Raw genomic sequence first — 24,125 nt, 5'->3', positions numbered from 1 at the left:
CCCCCATTGTCGTCTTCTGATGACGCAGGGGTAAAGCGACAGACATACACACACATGCTGAAAGTGTTTCTGAAAAATGGCAACAGTGCAAGTTAGTGAGGCTGAAAAAGTGTACATACTACACGGCATACGAGTAAGTTGTTAACAAACATGTTAAAAAAATACAGCACCAGACTTTTGTTTATTCTGTTAAAATCATTTTAAATGTATTTATGAGCTTTAGCGATAGGAAGCTAGCTGCATTAGCACTGTCTCTGTTGACATGTTTCTTCCTGGTCTTCAGGATGACTTAAGGGTGGATGGACGAGGCTGCGAGGACTACAGACACATGGAAATAGAGACCGATGTGGTTTCCAACACAGACGGATCCGCCAAAGTCACGCTGGTAATTAAATCAGGCAGCATGTGTGAACAGCTGAAAGACTGAAATTTAATGATCATTAAACGATTTACGCAAAAACGAATTCTTAAAATCACATCTAAATTTGACTTGGAGCCAGTGTAAGGAAGCCACAATGGCTGATATGTGATCTCACTTGTCACTTAAGAGGCTTCCCACAGGGTTTTAGTCCAGCTACAGTCAGCAAAGCAAAACCTGAATGACTTGGCAGATGAATGAAAACTGTTAGTAGTAAAGCTGAGATGAAGTGAAGGCATGAGTACGCTTTTCAGAAGTCAGAGTGCTGTTGAAGCTCATTTCCAGGTTCCACTGTCAGACCAACCTTTTTATATCACCCCATGGTTTGTCTCTCTTTCAGGGGCACACAGCGGTTCTTGTGGGTGTTAAGGCAGAGATTGGAAAACCAAGGCCAACGGTGCCAGCCGAGGGCTATTTGGAGTTCTTTGTTGATTGGTATGTATGCTGCTAAATGATATTTCTGTTTATGAGGGGTATAACAATTCTGAAACTGTGGCCAAAATAGGGATACAAACATCCACAATATGATTTCACTATTCCACTTGAAGCTGGTAATTCCACGTTAAAGCACATGTGTCTGGTGAGAGCTGTAATCAAGTGTGTGTTTGAGCCCAGAGGTGCCACTATGGATTTAACAGAGGGGGGAAAAGGTCCCACGGCATTTTCTACAATCTTCACAGTGATTATCGAAATTTGCTTTCTGTGTTAATCACAGAATTATTTTATTTTTATTTTTACGTATTATTGACGGGCACAAACTGTATAGTGTAGCAGCAGAGTTGGTGCTAAAACATGTACTGATTTTGATTACTTCTGATTTGATTAATTATTATTATTACAGTTATTATTCTCATTATTCTCATTATTTGCTGTAAGATTTATTTGGCAGCGTGAGAATAGGTAAAAGTGCAACAGCTGCTGTTATATAAAAAGAACTAGAAATACCCCAGAATAAAAACAAAAAAAAATACCCCAGAATAATTAAGTGTATTTTTTCTCTATTCATGAATGTGGTTTAAAAAAAACAACTGTTTTTTTGTTTTGTTTTTTGTTTTGTGGGGAGTTGAAAGGTAAGCCAGGCTGTGGCTCGGAAGAGTTGTTACACCCCGTTGGTTTAAACGTGGGTACGCGTCATTTTTTACAGTGTTTAGGTGAAAAATCTTGAATTCAAATCAAAATTTTTGCATCAGCAATTAAAGATTTTAAAGACATTGAAAGTAAAAAAAATCACTTGAAGTTAAGTGAGTGTTTTAATGGATGTGCTGCCACCAGGAGGTAGTGTTGCATTATCTGTTCCCTGGATTTCCACCATAGTCCACTAAAGAAAGTATTATCATATGACCATACATAACGTGTTTGTGTGAAGAGAGGTAGCAAGATTAGCAAGCTTTACTCTGGGATAAGCTCCTGCTGTACGACATAGCTGGGTTGTTTCTTCTTCAGTTCGGCCAATGCGACCCCCGAGTTTGAGGGCAGAGGGGGTGAGGAGCTGGGCACGAAGCTGAGTAACACCCTCTACAAAGTCTTCAACAACAAACGCAGCATCGATCTGAAGAGCCTCTGCATATGTGCTGGAGAACACTCCTGGGTGCTCTATGTGGATGTGCTGGTGAGTCGTAGTATCCAACGCTGCCTTTTGCTTCCTAAAATTTTTTTTCTTTTTTAATATTTATTTTTTCTAGTGTGCAAAAATAAAGAAAACGTGCACTGTACACTGCAGCTCCCTTTCTCCATGACTGCAGTTTTTTTTGCCCTCCATTTGAGCGTCATTGAATTTTGACTAGTGATCCAGCCAAAATCCTCTCCTCTGCTGCTCCACAGTTGTTTTCTGCAATAATAAATTTATTGTTTTTAGACAGAACAAGTTATTTTTGGACAATAATTTGACTGAGAACTTACTACACCAGTCATTTTCACAATTTTCTGACATATTTTAGCACAAAAAACTAATAAATAATTACAATTATTCCATCACAACCCTACATGTGATTCTTATGGGCTGTGCTTCTGCTTTTATCCTCAAAATGACAAGGCTGTTTTCCTGCATTTACGTTTTTCTTCCTGTTTGTATAGTAAGAGTTGTTAGCAGTGTAGAGGTGTTAAGATTTGCTTGAACATTTCCAAATAAATCCAAACAACTTGGGTCAAATCTCATGTTTTTATGCTTCCACAGCTCCTGCAGTGTGATGGAAACTTGTACGATGCCATATCAGTAGCTATCAAGGCGGCTCTCTTCAACACAAAGTGAGTCTCCGTTTGAGATTTTTTGGCATCTTACAGTTTATTTAATATTGCACAAATGAAATCTTACTAAAAGTCTTGATTACTCCACCGACAGAATTCCCAAAGTTCACATATCATCCGATGAAGAAGGAGGAAAAGAAATTGAGCTGTCTGACGACCCCTACGACTGTATGAGACTCAACGTAGAAAACGTTCCCTGTATAGTGACTTTGTGCAAGGTGAGCTCACTTGCTGATGCTCAGAGGTGATGACTGTCACCACACCATAGTGCTACATGCGGCTCACTGTGTTTCTGCAGGTGGGACACAGACATGTGGTGGATGCAACACTGCAGGAGAAGGCCTGCTCTGTGGCAAGCCTCATAATCTCCGTCACGCACAAGGGCACCATCACCTGTATGAGGAAGGTGGGCGGAGGCAGTCTGGACCCAGAGAGCATCTTTGAAATGACAGAGGTGAGCCCAGCTTCGCTCCTCAGCCATCTGGCCTCCTCTCAGCACAGCTGAAGAATTAACAAATTGTGCTTTTAACCTTATTTACATTTTAAAGCAGCAACATTTGACCTTCAGTTAAAAGGAATCCTTTATATTCTCACGTGGAGTTGGAGCTGCAGGTTGAACTTGAACCTGGGCTGCTGCATTTCAACCATAAGTCAATGGGCACCTGCTCACCCACCTAACTAAAGGAGTTCACTACTTTTATAGACAGAATTTCTAGGCAGAGCCAAGTGTCATCTTTGCTTACACTGCTGCCCCGTGCCCAAACCTGGATAAGTGGCAGAAAAATAGGTGGATTGTTTATTTCCTTTCTTTCTTTCTTTCTTTCTTTCTTTGCTTGTTTTCTGCAGGCGGGCAAAAGAGTTGGGAAAGCCCTCCACGCTCCTCTCATGAAGCTGCTGGAACAGGAAGAGAGTCTCGGAAAAAAGAGACAGAAAGTTGGTTTTTTGGGCTAAAAATCCGCTCCTGTTTCCAAGTTTGTGTTTACATGTATACATAATTTTCTAATAAAGTGTTTATTTGTACTCTGCTTATATTTGTTTTTTCAGATACGTTTTTGTTGTTGTTTTGTTTGCACACAGATTGATAGAGGAATTGTTTTATGTGGCATCTGAATCACAACAGATGAAGCTTTGTAGAAGATATGTCTGGTTGAAAGCTGAAGCTAGTGAAGGATTATTATTATTATTATTAGTATTATTATTATTATTATTTCACATTTATACCATACGTGCATATAGTAGGAGGCTCAGGGGAAGCACTTGCGGCCACCAGTATTCTTTTGCCCAAAACCAAATATATTCAAGTTGCTGTCAATAAAGACTGAATTTTTGGCATTTTGCTTAAAATAATTAATTGATTATCAAAATATTTTCTATGGGCTAATTGTTTGTCTGTTTTAGTTCTAGTCTGATTTCAAGCTGTTACAAAGTCAGGAAGAAGATGAAGTGCAGATTATTTAAAATACTTATTATGATGCAAATGGTTGGAAAAATGGCCTAATATGAACCTTGAACAATACTTAGTGTTTGTGTTCATTTATCTTTAAAGTTTGCTCCGCATCAGTGAATGGGTTGTTGTTTTTTAACTCCCCACAAATGCAAAACTTTCCATTCTTGAAATCTGCACTGCCCTCTCTCAGCAGACCTGCACTGGAACTGTCCAGTCTTTCTGCATCCTTTTGTGTTTGCCACGTGTCAGCTGAGGAATAAGTGTAGTGGAATCTTACAGAAGGACCAGATGTGACTCTGGATGATTTCCACTTTGTCCTCAGACAGGGTGAGGGTGTGTGCACAGGCAGGCAACAGACTGATCCAAAACAAGCTCTTGCTTTGGATCCGTCTGACATTTGGGCAAAGTTTGAGCCATTGCCTAAATCTTTCAGTGCGAAGTCTGAAACTAAAAAAAAGAAAATATCCTGCATCTCATCTACTAAAGGATCATAATGCACCTTCACTGCTGTCAAAACATCTGCAGTAATAAAACTTACAGGTCAAATTTTAGCCATATGCTGTGGATGAAACTATAATAATTTGAGCCAGTAAAACTACAGCTGAGTTATGCAGGGTCTTATGCAACAGAAGAGTCGCTCTTTGTTTGTCTTTTTTATACACCTTCATGAAAGCTGCAGAGGGCTTATGTAATAGCTGCTTCACACTGTCTGGCCTCAGTCTGCAGGTCTACACCTGCTTTCCAGGCCTGGCTCTGGTTAGCCCTCAACCTCCACGTGAAGAGTCTGGAGCCAAAAGAAACGCACACACGCCATCCTTAAAGGCTTCTGAGGTTGGACTGTTATTCCTACAAACAGCACTTTCAGACTACATAATTTTTCCATCTTCTGGGGGATGAGAGGGAGTGTGTGAGAGGGACAAATAGAAAGAGAGAGGGAGGGAGATGGATAAATTGCAAGCGTCCACGTTGATTCAGCCTCATTCGACAGGTCTAACCATGGAGTTCAAAGGAGTGTGTTTGCTCCTAGGAGTGCTGCTGCTCGTAAGCTCCTCGCTTCAGCAGATTCCAACAAAGAAGAAGCCCATGAAAAAAGGTAGAGAGTCTTAAGAGTCTCCTCTTACTTAAAACACTCTAAAGCTGTTTGATCACTGAGTTTGCACAATTAACCTTTTCTAAAAAAATTTCTTGTATGTCTGGAATCAGATACAACAAAGGATGCTGCTATTGTGCAATTACAGAAACAGATCGATGACATCGTCCAGGAGCTCAACCTACTGAAGGAGCAGCAGGCTCTGCAAAGAGGTAAACCTGGTGTTTAAAACAGTTCATAGTTAAAACAGTCATCAAGAGAAGGCACTACCTGCACCATCATGTGATAAAACCCTTAAGTGTACGAGTGTATGCAAGTTAACAGTGTATAACAGTCCTTGCTTACCTTGCTTTGGGGCCAGTTGTTAAATCTACCTTAAGACATTTGATATTTTATTTAAAAAATATGCATGCACTATAAACTAGCTGTCACATATTATTAATAAGACACAAAATATCAGAATTCTTGTTTTTAATCATTGTTTGATTTTTTTAGTGTGCATGCATCTTATATGTTTTCAGTCAAGTCAGAGTAAGAATTTCCAGTACACACTTTCACTCACTCTACCCATTTAGATTATTCAACACAATTTCTCACAGTTATTCATGCAACATCAACTTATTTTATCCATTTTAGCCCGTTTATCTATATAACACTTGTTGACGTGTCCTCCTTCATAAACTGTGCTTGGGCTGATCCTAGTCACTGGTGATTGAAGGTGAATGCCTTTAATATCACACCAGCAGAGTGGAGACAGACGCACTTCTTAGTCTCACTTCTGTCTGATATGGATTACAGTTGAGAGAACAAAATATGTATTTAAGTTGGATCCAATATCCTGAAGCATGCTTCAGTTAAACATAAGTGCAGATTAGATACATGTGGAGTCTTTAAAATGCCATATTTTAATCTGGAAAACACGTTTGCCCCACTGTTCTGAACAGAAAATCATATTGTTTCTGGAAAACAAACACATACATTCTTTTTTTAAAGTTGTGTTCGCCATGATAACAAAGCTAAATTTTTCCTGCATATCATTATCAAAAAAAGTCCTCACAAAAACAAGAAACATTAAAAAAAAAAAAAGCATTTTACTGTTCTTATTTAACCATCAGTTCCTTTTTTTCTCCCCTCTGCAGTCTGTTTAAAAGGCAAAAAGATCAATGGCAAGTGTTTCTTGAGTGACCCTGTGAGGAAACGTTATCACACCGCCAGCGAAGACTGCAACGCCCTGGGCGGTGTCCTTGGCACACCTACATCCAAGGATGAGAACGATGAGCTCAGAGACTACGTCCGCCAAAGCATCGGCCCAGATGAGCAGGCGTGGCTGGGCATCAACGATATGGTAACTGAGGGCACCTGGATCGACCAGACCAGCAGCAGCATCACCTACAAAAACTGGGACACGTCCAACTTTAGGTCCCCCCAGCCAGACGGGAGCATGTCCCAGAACTGCGCTGTGCTCTCTGCAGCCTCCCAGGGGAAGTGGTTTGACGAGAACTGCCGCGACGAGAAGCCATCCGTGTGCCAGTTCAACATCGTTTGACCACATTTATCTCACCAGTGACTCTGCGTTTGCTTGGTTATAGCTGCTTTGTGTGTGTGTGTTTACTCTCACTGCAATGCTGCTTTTTTTTGCTATCCTAAAAGGGGTTCAAGCCAGTGGTTCCCAACTGGCTTTGCATCAGAACCAAAGTCTGATGTAGAAGTCACAATCAGTTGCATAAGATGATGTTATTTTAGACAAATGTGATGCTGCTGGTATGTAATTTTGCAGCGTTCCTGGTGTTTGGAATAAAAACAAGAAGAAGACCACAGTCCAGTTTGGAGTAAGCGAGAGATTGTGTGGCTGTACAAAGAAATGGCAAAGAAAACTGCATATCATTTTAGAAAAACATAAGTTGAAATAACAATGTTCATGTGATTAAAAATAGTGTTTGGGTGCTGGCACCATCCACAAATTAAAAACTGCGTGTAACTCTCTGTTGTCCTCACACCGATCAACAGCAGTTCTGTGACTCACTGGCTGAGAACCACTGTTTTAAACTTCTTTTTAAATAGGACTTTAAAAAAGCCATAATTATGACTGATATAACTTTTTTATTTTTATAATAACTCAGTCTTCACTCGTTCCAGTTTGCTAGTCTTGTAGCCTGCGACCTGTAAAATTACCATCAATAAACTACAATGTCTATCCCTGTTTTTCTTTTTCCTGTTTTTCAGAAATTTGCTTTCCACAAAAAAAATTTGAAGATTAATTCTACAAAACTTGCAAGTCAGAAGACGTGCAGACTTTATTTAAAAATCGTCTGCAGTTTAGAAATGTCACATAAACCTGGCCTCTGCATTTGTTATTTCCGCTATGCTCCTTGGTAAACAGTAGCTGCGAATCTTCAGCGGTTCTTCCACACCCTCCTTCTCCTCACACTGTTTTTATAGTTGGAGTTCCTGCGCTGAAACAGCTTTTTTTAGTGTCCAGCATGCAAAGAAGCCCATGTTTAAGCACAAGAGGGAAAATGAAACATCACTTCAGATGAGGTAATGAGGTAAGGTCACGTAAGGCTACACCGCTTCCCCATCATACACTGACAATTTATTGCAAGTCAAAACAAAAACAAAACAATTCTGGTATGTACAGGCTAAGAAAAGGCAAATCTTAAAAAAATAAAATAAAAAAAATACTAGTCAACAAGATAAAAAACATTTACAAACAACAATAACGGATAATTTTCCATTTTCCATACTTTAAACAAGTTAAAAAAAAACAAACAAACAAACAAACATTCAAGAAATAGTAGTTGCTGCTTTTTCTGTCTGGGAGTAAGATGAAAAGATTGTGAGCCATATCTCTGGGATCAAGGATCCTTAATAAAAAGCTATGGGACAATTACATAAAGCAGCTAAAAAAAAAAAAGAACCAATCAACAGCTCATGTTGGAACTACATGAGCCAATCGTGTGCTTTCACACTGAGGTTCATGGCTGCCTCAACACTGCAGTAAGTACACTTTTTGCTTTTCTCTACTAACTGCATTTGTCTAGAGCTGCGATGGGTCGAGCCAGATGTGTTCCTTATGTCTGAGCCATTAGTGAGACCACAATGTTATGAAACGTTGCACAAGCATAAAGGAAAAGCTTTTGTACATGCACTCTTTGTATCCCAGGGACGTTATTTTCCAGACTTTTAAAAACAGGGCTCACTGCTTTCACTCTTGGATCTCTAGAGCAGACTGAGTTCTACCAAATACCGCTTAGACATATAAGCTCAGACTCCCTGAGTATAGTCACAGCACAGACACGTGCATGAGTACCCCTTGGCAGATACTTGGTGCTGTAAGGAGGATTTTGTAATAGCAGTTCATTGGATGGCTGTGGTCCTGACACACTACAAATAGTCATCCGGTATGGGCTCCATATCAGCAGCAGAGAGTCGGATGGTGTTTATGTCCCCTGTGGTCTTGAATGTGTATAGCTCATTGTCAATCATCCTGCGGTCCTGGAAGCCGAGGCTGTCCTGTCGGTTGATGGGAGTACGTGGACGGGATGGTATGAAAGTCTCAGAGGGATCCATAAACATTTTGTCCCCGGGCTGTGGATCTGGTTCTTTAATGACAGGCAGCGCTCCATCAGCGGGGCCTGTGAAAGTGCGGTAGGTGTCTGTCTGAATGCCGTTATACTGGTCTGGAAACGCCTCGCCGTGGCTGGAGTTACTCAGCAGATGGCCATAGACCATCGTTTCATCTATGGAGTCATAGACGTGAGATTCATTTTCAGATCTGGTTTTGGTGAAGTGCATGTCAGATGGCCGGAAGATATTCCCTTTGGGCATGTATATGGACGATCCCCTGTTCCTTTTTTGATTTTTCTTTTTCCTGTTTGAAAAGATGAAGACAAACCAAAGGTTTATGGTCTAATAATGCCACTATGAGAGACTATGCATAAAAATGTCTGTAAATTTTTTTGTTTGTTTGTTTAAACTTAAATTCACTGGTTTTGCACAGAGGCAAAATTATAAAATGTGTCCATATACTTTGGACTTAACTGTGTGTATATATCAGCAGAAACAGCAAATCAATGGTTTATCTTACAGCAGCTACATTGTTCATATTTATTTTACACTAATATGTCATGACTGCAAAAATAAAAGTTGGTATTAAAAATGGTTTGTGTTCCAATTTGGGCAAAAACAACTTTAAAAAATATATAAAGAAAATATAAAGTAGATAAAAAAGGATGAAAAACTAGGTAATTTTAAGTATGGCTCAGTATCTACTCTGAGATTAAGCACATCGTTACTGATAAATGTAATCACAATGAGAAAAAGTAGAACAAAAAAAATTGGGGTAGTGGATGTGGTTTATGTAAAAAAAAAAAAAAAAAAAAAAAAAAAGGGTCATTTTAGACAATGGTGGTTGCCAGGCAACAGGATGGCCATGCATAATTCAGCTTTTGTGGATTTAAATGACATGTTACTGTTATGAAGTAAAAGTGATATAATGCTTTTATGATGTGTTTTTTGCATAATTGCAAAAAAAAAGTAGTACTTTTAGCCATTTTGCAAGGTGGTTTCTAGGCAACATGATAACTGTGTAAAATCTGATGTAGATAAGAACCTTCAGCGGCCGAAGATGTACCTGTATGCTAAGTTTGGCTGCTCAACTCCTGATGGTCTAGAAGGAGTTTGCAGCCAAAGAAACGAACAAACAAACAAACAAAAAACCAGACACACAGACAGAGATTTCTTTCTAACTAACACAGCCTAGTCTCAGGCATTTTTTAGGCTACCAGTGTTTTGCTGCAGGTGTACTCACTTTGTGACAATGCATACAACAGCTAGCACTAGAAGCAAAAACAAAATAGCTCCTGATATCCCAAGGACGATGGGTAAGAAATCTGTGGAGGAACAAAGCAAACACTGATTAGATTTATGCCCCTAAGATGTTTTGTGTATGTGAATGTGCAACAGTGATAACTGCTTACTCTGCTTCCTCTGCAGATTGATTGTGGTCAGTGCACTAAATTGACGAGTCTCTGGTTCACAGTTGGACATGTTGAGATAGAAACTTTCACCCACCAACTGTTCCACCACCAGCGGATCATTTTCTGAAATACTTAGTTTCAGCTCTCTGTTCTCTATAGTCCTCACATCGATTCCTGTGTGTCCCTCTTTACATTGAGGCTGTGTGACGTTAAAATTGAGCTGTGCTTTGTACTGGTTGGGCAGCGTGACGATCCAGCTTAGGGTGCGGTAAGATTTCATACCCTGAGGCCAGTTGGGGGTCGCCAGCAGTGTTGGAGACATCGTGTCAGGACTGACCGTGTAAATAATGGTCTCTGAAAGAGGGAAGGAATTCATATCAAGTCTAAATCCTGGGTGTTTTATAAATGAAAATAAATAAATAAAAACCCATCTGTGGTGCAACACTGCCTCTGCGTGGAATTTTAAAGTACAATAGCCGCGTACTGCAGCATGTTGTTGTTTAGTCTCTCAAATAAATTATTTTGTTCATTAACTAATTATTGATTCAAATTTCCTTCATCTTAAGGTAATTCTTTAAAATGACTTCTTTAACCAAACTCAAACAACAGAAGACTACAGAACATACTGGATGATAAAACTAGTCACTTTTTACAGATTAGCTCATGATTCAGGTCATTCTCACTTTTGAGTCCTTTTAAATGTTGAATTTGGCTTCTATTATATTTACCAAGCACGAATGCAATGTTTTAAAACAGTCAGACAACAAATAAATGAAGCCATTATCGGGGGAAAAAATCATAATGACCAGTTATCAGCATTTCTTCTAAATAATATAACTGATACAATTAATGAGTAAATATGTCTGGGCCTGGGTTTTTAGTAAAAAAGAAAAAGAAAAAAAAACCCAGGCAGGAGCCCAACAATACATATTGACATTTTACCTGTGATCTCCTCGCTGACGCTGATATTGAGGAAAGACCCCGTCATCCTGCTTAACTGCTGTCCCGGAGCTGTGATGGAGATGTTGGCGTGCACTTGGATTTTTTGGATTACGCCATCAAAGCAGAAATTTCCAACAAAATTGCTACCCTCTTCTTCTGCCAAGTGCAGAGAAAAAGGCTCTTTACACTCCTGGCTGGGCAGGGACTGCCGCAAACTTCCTTTTGGTGACACCAGGTCCCACGTTTTGTTTTCGGGGATGTTGAGGTGCCAGGTGAAGCTGTTGAGGGGCATTGGCAGGCAAGGCTCCATTGTGGACACAGAAAGTGTAGTCACCGGGCACGACTCTGTGTTCTTGCAGTCTGTCATCCAAAAGCATGAAGTGAGATCCATGATATTAAGTTTCCAAATAAAGCACAACTTAAATAGTAAACTTTTTTGTTGTTGTTGCAAAAGTTCTTATTTAAACCAACAGAAGGACTCTTGATGAGCTTTTCTTTGAAGTCTCAGAAATAAAGCTAATAAACATTTTTCTCAAAATATCAGTCTATCCTTTTAGACTTTAAATTGACTATTTAACTTAGATTTAATCTTTTCTATACCCAGGAAACAGAGATAGATCTACTGTCATGTATAAGAAAACACATTTCAGGAATGAGAACTCTCACCAATAACTTTTTTGGCAGTCAGGCGTATGTCTTCATTTGGGCAGTCGAGGAAGGACAGTTTGGCTATTGATCCCGCAGTCACATTTATCTTCTCTTTAACCTCAGAGTTGATGCTGATCTCACAGTAGGAGTCAGAATTTAGATTCTCAATCTGCAGGGACACTCCCGGGTCTTTGGTTAGATCCACAGTGCACAAAACTAAAATGCAAATAAAAATAATACATATAGATAAAGATAAAGGTAATATATTCAATAAAAATAAATACAAATAAATAAAAACAAAACATGAAAAAAAATAATTTTTCCCCATCTAGATGTGAAAATAATGTGGGACATGACAAAGCAGAGACACCATACTTCATCTATTTTTCTTTGGCTTATCTGTGGTCACAGCAGGAGTTGGAGCTCATCAGAGCTGTCATAAGGTCAGATATGGGCTACATCTTGGACAGGGTAGCAGTCTATATGGCTAACATGGAGACAACCATTCACTCTCGCATTCACACCAATTTAGAATCACTAATTCACCTAAGACACATGCCTTTGGAGGCTGGAGTGCCCAGAGAGAACCACACAGAAAGTGCTCAGCTGACCGGCGGATTCAAAACCTCCTTGCTGTGAGGCGTCTATCAAATGGACACTAAAATTTGTTCTCTTCACATCCTCATAGGCATCGTAACATTTTGCCACATTGTCTCCAGACTCGTTTACGCTCATCTCATGTCATCTGTTGATGACACATATGAATGTACCATCGTGAAGGACTACACTGCACTACCTGTGTAAACCTGAACAGGCTGCAGATTTGCTGAAGAATTTTGTTCCCAAATTCACAATGAAAACATTCAGTGTGCAAACAAAATGCCTGTTTAGATTCGGACCCTTTCTACTATGACTTCACTGTAATGGGTTGTTGATAAAAGTGTTACACAGTCTCCATTTTATCTGTATTTTGGTGTTAACATGATACTTGCATAATGTAATGAACTTAAGTTTAAATAAATGGAATTTTTGCCCATACAAATTCCATAAACTCATCGAAAAACATAAATAATTACATTACAATATCTACCATAGTTAAAGGAAATGACAGTAGTGTGATAGACACATAAAATAGCTTGATGTTTAGAAAAACAAAACTGTGTGCAAGTCCCAGCTGTTTATGTTTTAACACTGTACCTGGACGGCCGCTCCTCACCACAGAGACGCTGTAGTTCAGCGTGAGACCTGGCAGCGTCGTGTTGGTTTGACAATTTGTCAGCACCATGTTGAAGTTGCCCTGTTGATGCTCTGGCTGAGGATCCTTTAGAGCTTTGGTTACCGTCTTGGCCCCTGCCTGATACTCCACCGTCACCTCTCCATTGTTGAGGCACTCGGGGGGTGTGACGTGATCAAAGAGCACGGTGTAGTTGTGCATCCCGGGCACCGTGAAGCTCCACTGCATCTGCATGTTGTTAGGGAAGTCTCGAGGAAAGTTAGCTGTCACGAGTGTTGTGTCCGATACACCTCGTGGTAGGTTGACCCCCACTATCGCGATCACTAAGAGTAAAAAAAAGAAAAAAGAAAAAAAAAAAGCAGTGGACACTGAAGTTAGAAAAATCAAGATTTCATAATATTTCATAAAATTTTAGAACACAAAAACTCAAAACATTAATTCTAACCTTTTCATTAATTTTTGCTGTTGTAGTTATGCATTCTTTATGATTAAACAATTCTTTATGGTTGTGAAGTAAAACAGCGAGCAACTGACACCTGAACTAAAACAAATCTCTATACAACACCAGGTCAGTGTTATAAATCCCCATTGCTTTGCAAGTTATTTGGACACTCCTGTGATTCACCTGGTAGAACAGGCAACCTGAATGCTTAAGGCCTTGCAGCAGTATTTTGGATTCATCCCAGACCATGCTGCATTTTTTTGTCTACTCTGTGCTGCCCTATATGAATTAATCTATAAACAAAAAAAATAAAAGCAATCCATTTAATAAATAAAAGCCCAGATTTTCATGGAAAACATAACATTTTACAAGTGGCAATATGAGACTATTAACTATGGTAATGTTTCTAAAAAGTGCTTCATTATAAGTTCTCTACTCAATGATTTATTGTGCTCTGTCTTGTCTGAGGTTTTTTTTGTAGATATAAAATGACTCACTGTTTGTCTCAGGCCCACCACTGAGTTTGAATTCAAAAGGATCCATCTTTGCATTCGCCGGCACCTTTAGAGACACGCGGCCCTTGTAGCGAACCTGGATGGTGGTCACAGATCCTCCTCTGCAGAAGGTACCAATATTTGCCTGCCCGCGTAAATAGATAATAAAAGAGTACTTGTGCTCATCCGGGCATGTCTCCTCACTGGAAATCTGTCTCAGTCCCTGTTCTGGGAAGTCCAGTTGGAATGTGTGAGTGAAATTAGTTTTCAAGTCCCACTTGAAGGTCCGGTTGAACTCTGGGAGCACCGAGGACTCGGCCTGAACCGGGTCACCAGAGAACGGGCCGTCTGTCCAGATACAGAAAAAACAAAAGAGATGGTGAGTTTCCAATGGCTTTTCCCCCTCACTCTCCAACCTTTCTCCAGGTATCTCAGGCTCTGGAGGTTAAGTTGATTCTACTACACGCTCCCAGTCTTTACCATTTCCATTGTACACTAGTTCTATTCTGATAAGCACACAGCAATGTTTAAATGTCTAATGCGACATATGTCAGTCATAGCACAAAGTCCATCCATCCATCTTCATCCGCTTTATCCGAGGCCGGGTCGCGGGGGCAGCAGCCTAAGCAAAGAGGCCCAGACCTCCCTCTCCCCAGCCACCTCCTCCAGCTTATCCGGGGGAACACCAAGGCGTTCCCAGGCCAGCCGAGAGATATAATCTCTCCAGCGTGTCCTGGGTCTGCCCCGGGGCCTCCTCCTGGTGGGACATGCCCGGAACACCTCACCCAGGAGGCGCCCAGGGGGCATCCTTGTCAGATGCCCGAACCACCTCAGCTGGCTTCTTTCGATGCGGAGCAGCAGCTGCTCTACTCTGAGCCCCTCCTGGATGGCCGAACTTCTCACCCTATCTCTAAGGGAGAGGCCAGCCACCCTTCGGAGGAAGCTCATTTCTGCCGCTTGTATCCGCGATCTCGTTCTTTCGGTCACTACCCATAGCTCGTGGCCATAGGTGAGGGTAGGGACGTAGATCGACCGGTAAATTGAGAGCTTCGCTTTTACACTCAGCTCCCTCTTCACCACGACGGACCGGTACAGCGTCCGCATCACTGCAGCTGCAGCCCCAATCCGTCTGTCGATCTCCGGCTCCCTTCTCCCATCACTCGCGAACAAGACCCCGAGATACTTGAACTCCTCCACTTGGGGCAGGAACTCATCCCCGACCCGGAGTGGGTACTCCACCCTTTTCCGGCTGAGAACCATGGCCTCAGATTTGGAGGTGCTGATCCTCATTCCCGCTGCTTCACACTCGGCTGCGAACCGTTCCAGTGCGAGCTGGAGGCCCTCACCCGATGAAGCCAACAGAACCACATCATCCGCAAAAATCAGAGATGAGATTCTGAGGCCACCAAAGCGAAAGCCCTCCGCCACTTGGCTGCGCCTAGAAATCCTGTCCATAAAAATTATGAACAGAACCGGAGACAAAGGGCAGCCCTGGCGGAGCCCATCACCCACCGGGAACGAGTCTGACTTATTGCCGGTGTTGTGCCAAAAAGTGATTGTCTGCCAAAAACTGATTTCCGGTATTTGCCAAAAACTGATTGCTCGTATTTAAACTGCTATAAGTAACTTGTTGGCCTATAATATATGAAACATATGTCAAATGCATCACTCATGGATGACACAAAGTCATATTGAGCCACAAACAACATTCGTGTAACAAGGTAGAAGCCGCAATCAGTTTTTGGCAGCAACTTTTATAGAACCTTTATTTATGCAGTTAAAAAAAATCTCATTAACATTAAAAATGTCTTTTGTAAGAGTAAGACATCAGAAATGGCAGCAAATATTACAATAGTTCTGTAAAAATATTGTAAGTGGGGAAAAAGGACCGGATTGGTTATAATGTGAGTACAATAACACAGAGTTATAAAGATACTTGAAAAAACAGATAATCTTTTAATTCTATATATAACCCCTTTGTAAACGCTGTTCACCGAAGTCTATTTACCAACATACATAAAGGTATTACACATAAAAAATACACGGAAACATTGGAAATCAGTTTTTGGCAGGCAATCACTTTTTGGCACAACACCGCCAATGCGAACCAAGCTCTTGCAACAAAGTCCACTTGCATTAATTTTTTTTAAACCTTCAGCTTTGTCTTTACCTGCAATCACTGTTAGCTTTAGCACCTCTTCATGTGTAAATTATGTCTAATCAGCTTATGACCGCTTTAAAAATTTAAACATGCATTTACTTTCTGTCATGTACATTTCTAGGCCACTTCATTAGATACACCTACAACTGCTCTTTAATGCAAATATCTAATAAGTCAATCACATGGCAGCAACTCAATGAATTTGGGCAAGTAGACCTAAACGATGATCAAAACGACTTGCTGAAGTTCAAACTGAACAGAATGGGGAGGAAAGGTAATTTAAGTGGCTTTGAATGTGGTATTATTTTTGTGTCAGATAGGCTGGTCTGAATATTTTCGAAACTGCTAATCTGCTGGGATTTTCCCACAAAACCATCGAAAAACAGATAATATACGGTGAGTATCAATGTCTTTTCGGTGCCAGAGGTCAGATAAAAATGACCAGCTTCAGTTAAAACGAATGCAGAAATATGCAGCAACTGTGTGATGTTATCACACAAATCAACTATGACACATCAATTTTGGGACTAAATCTGTTAGGAATGTTTCCAGCACTATGTTTCAGAAAAGCTAATAAGCTAATCAGCTCATCATGTATTTTGTTCACATGGTCATTTACAGGTGCAGAATGCTCCTTAGGCATCTCATGAAAACTAGATGATACCCCCATGGAGGCTTCCCCAAGCTGGCCAATCATGAGAAAGTGTCCTTTTAGATAGGAGATGTTAAAGAAAACAAAGCTAAACTGATGGATTGCACAAATTTACAGTCTTAGACAAATTAGACCTTAAGACCTGACTTCACATATTTTAACTCTACATACCAATTTCTCTGTTGACCTCCACACTGAAGACATCTTGAGGTCGAGGGCAGGTAAACTCTACTGAGACGTTGCAAGGAGCAAACAGTTCTAGGGTTTCAGGGTAGCATTTCTGGTAAGGCGCCATCTGACACACGTTGCAGTGGAGCTCTTGATTCACCTTCGTGATGATAATTTTGGTTTTCTTGATTTCAGAGGCCACAGACATCATTCTGCTAGCTAAAAACAAAAGGTGCACAAGATGGTGAGATGCTGATCCAGCTGAAGAGAATTCAGCTCTATACTAGTCTGATGAAATATTCATATTAGACAGACATGAAATAATTTACGGATGGTTTATAGTTGTGACCAGGAGTTTATATGCTCTCATGAGCATAAATGCACTGGCAATTTGGGGTTTTAATGATTTCTTGGAACAGTTCCTTTTCTAGGGTGGAATAATTGGACAACATACATCTTTAATTACTTTAAAAAAGAAGAATTGGGTGCACAAGTTTGAATTTATTTTGGATTTTCTCTCATCCACACAGGGTCAAAAGTATACTTATAAGATCAAATGTATACATACACTCCCACTAATATTTGGTTAAATTACTCCTTTCATCTTTAACCTAAACCAGATGCTTTTGGTTTCCATCAATAAGCTTCTGGCACAAATCTGTCTGGATATCTGACCACTGTTCATGGCAGAATTGGTAGAAGTGTGTTGGAGTGCATGAAAACTCCTAATCACAACTTTACATCATTAACACCTTTAAGTCAAATCAGTTCAAGAAAACACTGCTGGTCAAATATTCTTATAAAACGAAACATTTCCAACAGCCTCAGCAGACCTTTAACGAAATAAAATAGAAAACTAATATTATGCTATTTGTGGTTCAATTAAGAAGGGAGACATAAATATATTTATAGTTGATTTTTCATAAAAACATAATTAACATTCTACTTATTATTTATTTATTTGTTTTCACACAAAATTTAATCAGGTATAGCATATAATTTATTTTAGTATAACTTTTTAACATTTGGCTGGGGACAAGAAACAAAGCTTAGCTTTGCTTTCCCTATTAATCAATGTCCAAGTCAAATATATACAGATTAAAGTAACTACATTTGAGTTATAGGTCCTTAGCTGCAACTGTATAAAGAGGCCATGATTGAATCATTACCATTTTAAAGGATTTATCAGCCATTGTTAAGGATATGTCTCCATAAATATGTGCTATGATGTTTTTTCTTTATGTAAAATGAATAAAACATCTTCCTCTACGGGTTCTAGAAAGTGTTCAAACTTGCCTCTCTCTGTTGCTTTGACATTAAATGCTGCCGACTCCAGTTTTTCTCCTTTGGGCACTTCAATAGTCACAGTCGTTGCTCCAAGCAGATTCAGATCAGACACTGTTCCGCCTTTGCAGTACTTGTTACTTTGAATTTCGCCACTGCGTTTAATTGTACTCACTGAGTACTGATAGACATCTGGGCAGGTCACCCCTGCAGAAATCTCCTTCAAACCACCACCAGGAAAGTCCAGCGTTAATACAGTACTCTCTGGGACACTGATGTCCCACGTCAAGGATCTTTTGAAGGCATTAAGTTGGTCGGGAACAATTTCTGCTGTAGAAGGTTTGCAGGAAGTCTTGGTGCATTCTGGATGAAGAAATTAGGAAATATTTTAATTTCACGTGATGGCTGAGGAGGATGAAATGTGAAGTTTTCCATCAATGAGAGCGATGCCAAAGTAAATGTAGAAATACATGCAGAAAAAACATTATAGATAAATGCGCAAAAGTAGTATTTTTGCAACAAGCTGATTCCTAAAGTGCTATTAGTCAAAAACTTGGCAGCATGCTGCACAGTGTGTTCTAAAGAAATGTGAGGAAACTGGGTAACTTGGGATAAAATAAGTGGAAGTGGAAGGTCTAAAAAAAACCCCAATCAAACAAACAAACAAAAAACTACAGTGGATGAATAGTATCTGAAGGTCATGTCCAGCAAAGACCTGAAACAAGATTTGAGAGATCTGGCTCTCCGGTTGATCCGTCTACTGTTCAGAAATGGCCTCAGTGGAAGAGTAGCTATCAAGAAGCCATTCTTAAAGCAGCGATACAGGGATAAAAGGCTGAGGAATAACAAATTACACAAGCACTTGATTGACAATCATTGTAGGTCTTACGGAGTGATGAATCCAGATTTGAAAATTTTAGTTTAAATCGCTGTCAATATGTACGGAGGAGGTCATGAGGGCGGTACAACAGTGAGCATCTACAGCCATCTGTAAAACACGGCGGAGGCTCTGTCATGGCTCGGGGCTGGATTTCAGCCAGTGGTGTTGGAGATGTTGTCAACATTGATAGAATTATTAAGAGAACAAATGTTGATCCACCATGCAATACCTTTTGGAAAGCAACTGATTGGCTTGATTTTTTAACCTTTATTAGTATATTAATTTATTTGTCACAGCTCCAGCAGCTCTCACCTATTGTCTTTTTTATCTTCACATTGAACCCGTCTTGTGGTTTCGGGCAGCTGAACACCACTGACAGTTTCTCAACATTGTTCAGCGTCTTTTCCGTGCTGCAGGTGAGAGTGGGGCCTTCAGCGGTGCACACTTCACACACCGATTCCTTCGGGTCCCTGCTGAGGACCATGGTCGTGCTGGAATCAACGCTTATGACCTCAGTTTCTAAACAGAGTGAAACGCAGAGTGAGACAGAGGCCAGGGTTGAGTTGCACCAGCTGTTAGCCAATCCCTTCACAGGGTCCTTGTAATAGAGTCCACCATTAAAGCTTTAATTAAATTACTCACTTTTGCCTTTAGTGATGGATGGAAAAACTATGAAGTGTGTTGCCACCACTGGCCAGCTTGGCTCTGTCTACCAGCACCATTAAACCCCACTATAATCTAATATCTTCAGACCCACAAATGGCAAATTACAGGCTTTATCTTCTTTGTTCACACAAATCATCTGCAAGTAGCAAGAAACCTATTTCTATGAAAGACTGAATGCAAATAGGAAATAGTAAATATTTAGAGCAAATGCACACAGTTAAATCATTTTTTAAAATCTGACTGATTTTTGGTGACTCATTTTAAAAGTTTTAAGCTATAATTGGGTTACTTAACAGGTGGTGCAGCTCCAGTTAAACCCAGCATTAATCCTGTGGAGCTTCTAATTAAAAGAGAGTCTATATTTAGCAAACAGTTCTTACTCAGTTGTGTGACGGAGGTCTGAAACAGCTCACTGACCACCTGAGCCTTTGGTTTCACTTGCAGAGACACGACAGCTGGATTGATCAGATACAAACTTTTCACAGAACCGCCTCGACAGTATTGAGTTTGGGCCTTGCTGCTGGCTATGGATGTGGACACAGAGAACTGATGTCCATCTGAGCATGGCTGTGATGTGCCCGTCAGCCCTCCTTCGATGATGCTCAGGCGCACGACTGTGTCCTGAGCTGCATTCAGATCCCAGGTGAAGATTCTGGCAAAGTTAGTCAGGATGGATGGTTGAGTTTGCAGAGTTGGTGGGCTGCAGGCATTCTCAGTGCATTCTGGATTTCAGTCGAAGACAAGAAAAGATGCACAGATGGGTTAAAAAAAAAAAAAAAAAAAAAGGTACTCACACCTTAATTATGTTTAATCTGCATAACACTGAAAATGTCTTTAGAAAAATTAGTAAATGAAAACCCGAAGATGCCACTGCTATATCTAAGTGGATTTGCATACGAGCTTTGAGCTTCTATCACAATAGAAATAACCACCAATTGACTTGACTGGGGGAAAAGAAATTGTTTTCTGAGGATTAATTAGAAAATTAAAAAAAATAAAAAATAATAATGGAAAGTCTCAATGCAATAAAATGTCAGGGTAGGAAAAAGCTGTGAAAGTAGAGGCTCCTGAAGCTATGATTAGACCAAATGAATACTTACTCTACATTTGCCTTCAAAGGGATAAAACGCTTTAAACGAGGTCTAATCGAAGCTGAACGTGAGTAAACTCACCGATGGAGTGAGCAATCGTCACAGTGTAAGACTGCTCGACAGGCTGGGGGCAGGAAAACTCCAGTGTGGTCTCAACTTCAGGTACCAGAGAGAGAGAGGAGTGGCAGGGAAGCGGTGTGCTGTTCACCTTGCTGACGATGCACACAAAACATTTTGGCTGCTCGGTGGACACTGTCACATTCAAGCCTTTGTCTGGTCGAACGACCTCCTGCTGGGATTCTGGAAATCAGATCCAATAATGTGAATATGCTGTAAACTAATCTTAAGAGAAGATCAACAAATGCATAGCTCTACAGGGATAATTATATCAGACTTTAGTCACTTTGGTTCACCCTGAAAGATAAGATCCCATAAAATGTACACATTCATGTCCACCAGAAGATGTATTTTTACCTAAAAAGCCACAGTCAGATTCAGATTAGTTTATTTTTTATACCTGTGACCAAATACTTGTGGTCTTAATGATATATAAAAGAAACAAACACATCCTTAAACAGTCCAGCTGATTTTTCTGTTCATGCCTGAGCAAACACAGCAGCTCCAGGCACACCTATTCCCATGCACTGAAGTAGCAGACAAGCGCAAATTAACTGAATTTCAATAAACGTGAGTCACCTAGTGAGTAAAGAGAGGGTGAACCAGTTTTAAAAAGCATAATGAGGTGACTCTCCCGTTGTTTTCTCCTGAGAATGTTTTTCTAACTCTGGGAGAAGCAGTTTTTCTCCACAGTAGCAAGGCTTTTAAACCAGATGTGGTTACAGGTGTTGTTTTTGGTGGTCTTTTCTATTTAATCATCCTGTTTCCACAAACTTCTGTGCCATTTCTACAGTTCCTGACGTCAACATTGCATAATTTTGGCACATTCTTTGCCTGCACGTTCATGCTAGTCTATCCCAGAGGTTACTCTACTCTGCTGGAATTAGATCTGGTGACTGAGGATGCCACTTCATCATGACTGCTTTCATGATCGTGCTCAGAAGCTACTTTTTGTTGGTGACTTGGTGTGTTAACATGATGCAAGCAGCTACTGGAATATTGTAACCAGCAGCCATTCTGGTATGAACACAGTTGGCAAAAATACCATAAATGATCAAAGTGCATCAAAAACACCATCCCCACATCACCAGCCCGGACTGGTGACTAAAGGCAGGCTGGGTCACTGGATTCACGCTGCTGATGCCAAATAGTGACCTTACCATCAGCCATGTAAAGAGTAAAATCTGGAGACTGTGGTGCTGAAAGCCCCTGGAGATCAGTGAGCCCAGATGGACTCAAACCAGCTCGTTAGGCACCAACAATACTCTCTCATTATAAATGTTTTCCCCATTCTGATGTTTAAAGTTAACTGCAGCTCATGACCTACACTGAGGTGCAGCTACATGACTAGCTGGTTGATTAGATAAGAGTATGAATAGGAAGGTGTACAAGTAACACACTCCATGTGAATATTTTGTAACGTATGCAAATAATCAGGGAAGTTCACACACCCTCATATATTACAAAGCACACTTATTCCTACAGTTACAAACTTACTGCCCTGCTTCCCATCCTCTGCAAATATCAGAACTCTTCTCTTAACTTCTTTATTTTCTGCCTGTTATTTACTTTCACCAAACTCTGCGAAATGCGGATTGACCTACTTCCTGATTTATCCTTATTTCACATCAGTTCTATGAATGGAATTCAAGAAATTCCACATTTACTCACATACCCTCCTACTCTGAATGAGGTGAAACCCTCACATGTGCAATCACATAATAATCCCTGCCTGGACCATATCTGCTAAAAATATCAAGAAACCTAATACTAAACATACAATCTAGGATTTAAAACCAAAACAAGCGACAAAATAAATATATTTAATTAATCCTCACTCTCAAAGCAGTGAGCATAATGTTACCTCTTCCTCTCTCTCAAGCTAAAGCAAAATAAAGTCCTTCTTTAACCTGAACCTGTAACAACTAGTCCACAAAGGGCTTCTTGCAACCGTAAACAGTGGGTGTGTTGAGAACGTCACACCGTCCAAAGTTATTTAGAAGTCATTTTATAAATATGATAAAAACCCTTTTTTAAAGTTAAACTTGCTGATGATGATTTCAACCCACAAAACCGGGAAGTTTACATCTAGCATAAAACGATTATTTAAAAACAAAAAAACGAGCAACAGATTGTTGGTCAATCATTAATGAAGTCGTGATGAATTCATGCCTCCAGGAAGCTCCATAAATGCCTCATAAACCTTTTTGAAAATGGAGGTCTGGAAGTGGGAGCTATGAGTGGAAACGCGCTCCAGCCTCAGTCATGTCTGAGCTGCCTTTAATGCTCGTTATTATCCTATCATTTATTGACACGGAGCTTTAAGCACAGCTTCGCTTGAGTGCATCTTTACAGCAGCTCAGCGCGCGCTCCTCTCAGCTGTGTTTTTGACCCATTTGGCGCACGAACGCGAAAAGAAGCCACGCTTTTGACACGAGGACGTTTCGTGTTTTGTTTTGAAGATGCACGTAGATTCAACAAACAACACAAAATACTGAATGAGGTCGTTTTTTCCCCTCACCTGATGAATCCAAGACTGCCAGAAACAGAAGCGCCAGGAGAGCGCAGGTCCTGCAGAGCCGCATGTCCTCAAAAAAAAAAATAATAAAAATAAATAAAATAAAAGCAAAATAATTTTAAATGATTGTTTTTGTAAGTTAAAAAGATAATCTAAAATCGCCGCCTCTCTTTCAGATACAGCTTACAGCTGCATTTCCAAACGTTACAACAACAGCAGCAGCGTCGCTGACAGCCACTTCCTGCTCACGAACACTTGCGCGCAGCGGCACAGAAGAGGGCGTGGACCGCAGGTAGAGTACCTGTCCAAACTTGACAGGAAGAGCAGGCCCTGCCGCTGTGCCTTTAAGCAGGAACACTGCAGCGATAGCGCACGCAGTCCGGACTCTTAGATTAAGACGCGGGTCCTCTTCTGACTTCCCTTGCACTGTGTGGGACAATGAGCGCCCTATTTATAAGCAGCCAAACATGCCAAAGATTGTTGGCATCGTGCTGTGTAACCCCCCAAAATGTGGCAGACGAAGGGTGTGGAAGCAGAGCCCAGAGCATAAGCAAACCTCGTTGCATCATAGCTGATAAATATACTGATAGACGTCTGAATGATTAGAAATATTAAAGCTTCAGAAGGAATATTAGTGAGAAGCAAAACAG

The 24,125-nt window shown here is 40.4% G+C and overlaps 3 protein-coding genes across 3 annotated transcripts; 2 read left to right on the top strand and 1 right to left on the bottom strand.

Moving 5' to 3' along the window:
- On the top strand, positions 1–3,687 carry exosc7 (exosome component 7). Its single transcript, XM_085261941.1, has 8 exons — positions 1–133; positions 284–385; positions 759–853; positions 1,862–2,027; positions 2,592–2,662; positions 2,757–2,880; positions 2,961–3,116; positions 3,509–3,687. The coding sequence occupies exons 1-8, from the start codon at positions 77–79 to the stop codon at positions 3,611–3,613; spliced, it is 876 nt and encodes a 291-aa protein (XP_085118067.1). The 5' UTR covers positions 1–76; the 3' UTR covers positions 3,614–3,687.
- Positions 3,688–3,832: 145 nt separating this feature from the next.
- Positions 3,833–7,393, top strand: LOC146548974 (tetranectin-like). The gene is made up of 3 exons (XM_085261942.1): positions 3,833–5,202; positions 5,313–5,411; positions 6,339–7,393. Exons 1-3 carry the CDS (start codon positions 5,052–5,054, stop codon positions 6,743–6,745), a joined length of 657 nt encoding a protein of 218 aa, XP_085118068.1. The 5' UTR covers positions 3,833–5,051; the 3' UTR covers positions 6,746–7,393.
- Positions 7,394–7,733: 340 nt separating this feature from the next.
- Positions 7,734–23,551, bottom strand: cdcp1b (CUB domain containing protein 1b). The gene is made up of 13 exons (XM_085261943.1): positions 23,479–23,551; positions 20,922–21,140; positions 20,130–20,471; positions 19,396–19,602; positions 18,216–18,566; positions 16,923–17,138; positions 13,942–14,286; positions 12,966–13,325; positions 11,787–11,984; positions 11,121–11,480; positions 10,179–10,532; positions 10,010–10,091; positions 7,734–9,070 (listed from the first exon to the last, which is right to left on the bottom strand). The coding sequence occupies exons 1-13, from the start codon at positions 23,540–23,542 to the stop codon at positions 8,584–8,586; spliced, it is 3,585 nt and encodes a 1,194-aa protein (XP_085118069.1). The 5' UTR covers positions 23,543–23,551; the 3' UTR covers positions 7,734–8,583.
- Positions 23,552–24,125: the final 574 nt, after the last annotated feature.

The sequence above is a fragment of the Mchenga conophoros genome, linkage group LG22 (genome assembly GCF_057382185.1).
Source record: "Mchenga conophoros isolate Kocher_MC1m ecotype Shallow Benthic linkage group LG22, M_conophoros_male_GT1.1, whole genome shotgun sequence".
NCBI lineage: Eukaryota > Metazoa > Chordata > Actinopteri > Cichliformes > Cichlidae > Mchenga > Mchenga conophoros.
The sequence above is the reverse complement of the archived record's forward strand: the minus strand, read 5'-3'. Positions and strand labels throughout refer to the sequence as shown.

What these genes read in the sequence shown, in the direction of transcription:
- exosc7 (XM_085261941.1), top strand. Translation starts at nt 77, where the DNA reads ATGGCAACAGTGCAAGTTAGTGAGGCTGAAAAAGTGTACATACTACAC. An exon ending in TTGGAGTTCTTTGTTGATTG is followed by an intron (nt 854 to 1,861) that starts GTATGTATGCTG and finishes TTTCTTCTTCAG; the next exon opens with TTCGGCCAATGCGACCCCCG. An exon ending in GCGGCTCTCTTCAACACAAA is followed by an intron (nt 2,663 to 2,756) that starts GTGAGTCTCCGT and finishes CTCCACCGACAG; the next exon opens with AATTCCCAAAGTTCACATAT.
- LOC146548974 (XM_085261942.1), top strand. Translation starts at nt 5,052, where the DNA reads ATGGATAAATTGCAAGCGTCCACGTTGATTCAGCCTCATTCGACAGGT. An exon ending in GAAGAAGCCCATGAAAAAAG is followed by an intron (nt 5,203 to 5,312) that starts GTAGAGAGTCTT and finishes GTCTGGAATCAG; the next exon opens with ATACAACAAAGGATGCTGCT. An exon ending in GCAGCAGGCTCTGCAAAGAG is followed by an intron (nt 5,412 to 6,338) that starts GTAAACCTGGTG and finishes TCCCCTCTGCAG; the next exon opens with TCTGTTTAAAAGGCAAAAAG.
- cdcp1b (XM_085261943.1), bottom strand. Translation starts at nt 23,542, where the DNA reads ATGCGGCTCTGCAGGACCTGCGCTCTCCTGGCGCTTCTGTTTCTGGCA. An exon ending in GACCTCCGTCACACAACTGA is followed by an intron (nt 19,603 to 20,129) that starts GTAAGAACTGTT and finishes CACTCTGTTTAG; the next exon opens with AAACTGAGGTCATAAGCGTT. An exon ending in GGAGGTCAACAGAGAAATTG is followed by an intron (nt 14,287 to 16,922) that starts GTATGTAGAGTT and finishes GTATCTGGACAG; the next exon opens with ACGGCCCGTTCTCTGGTGAC.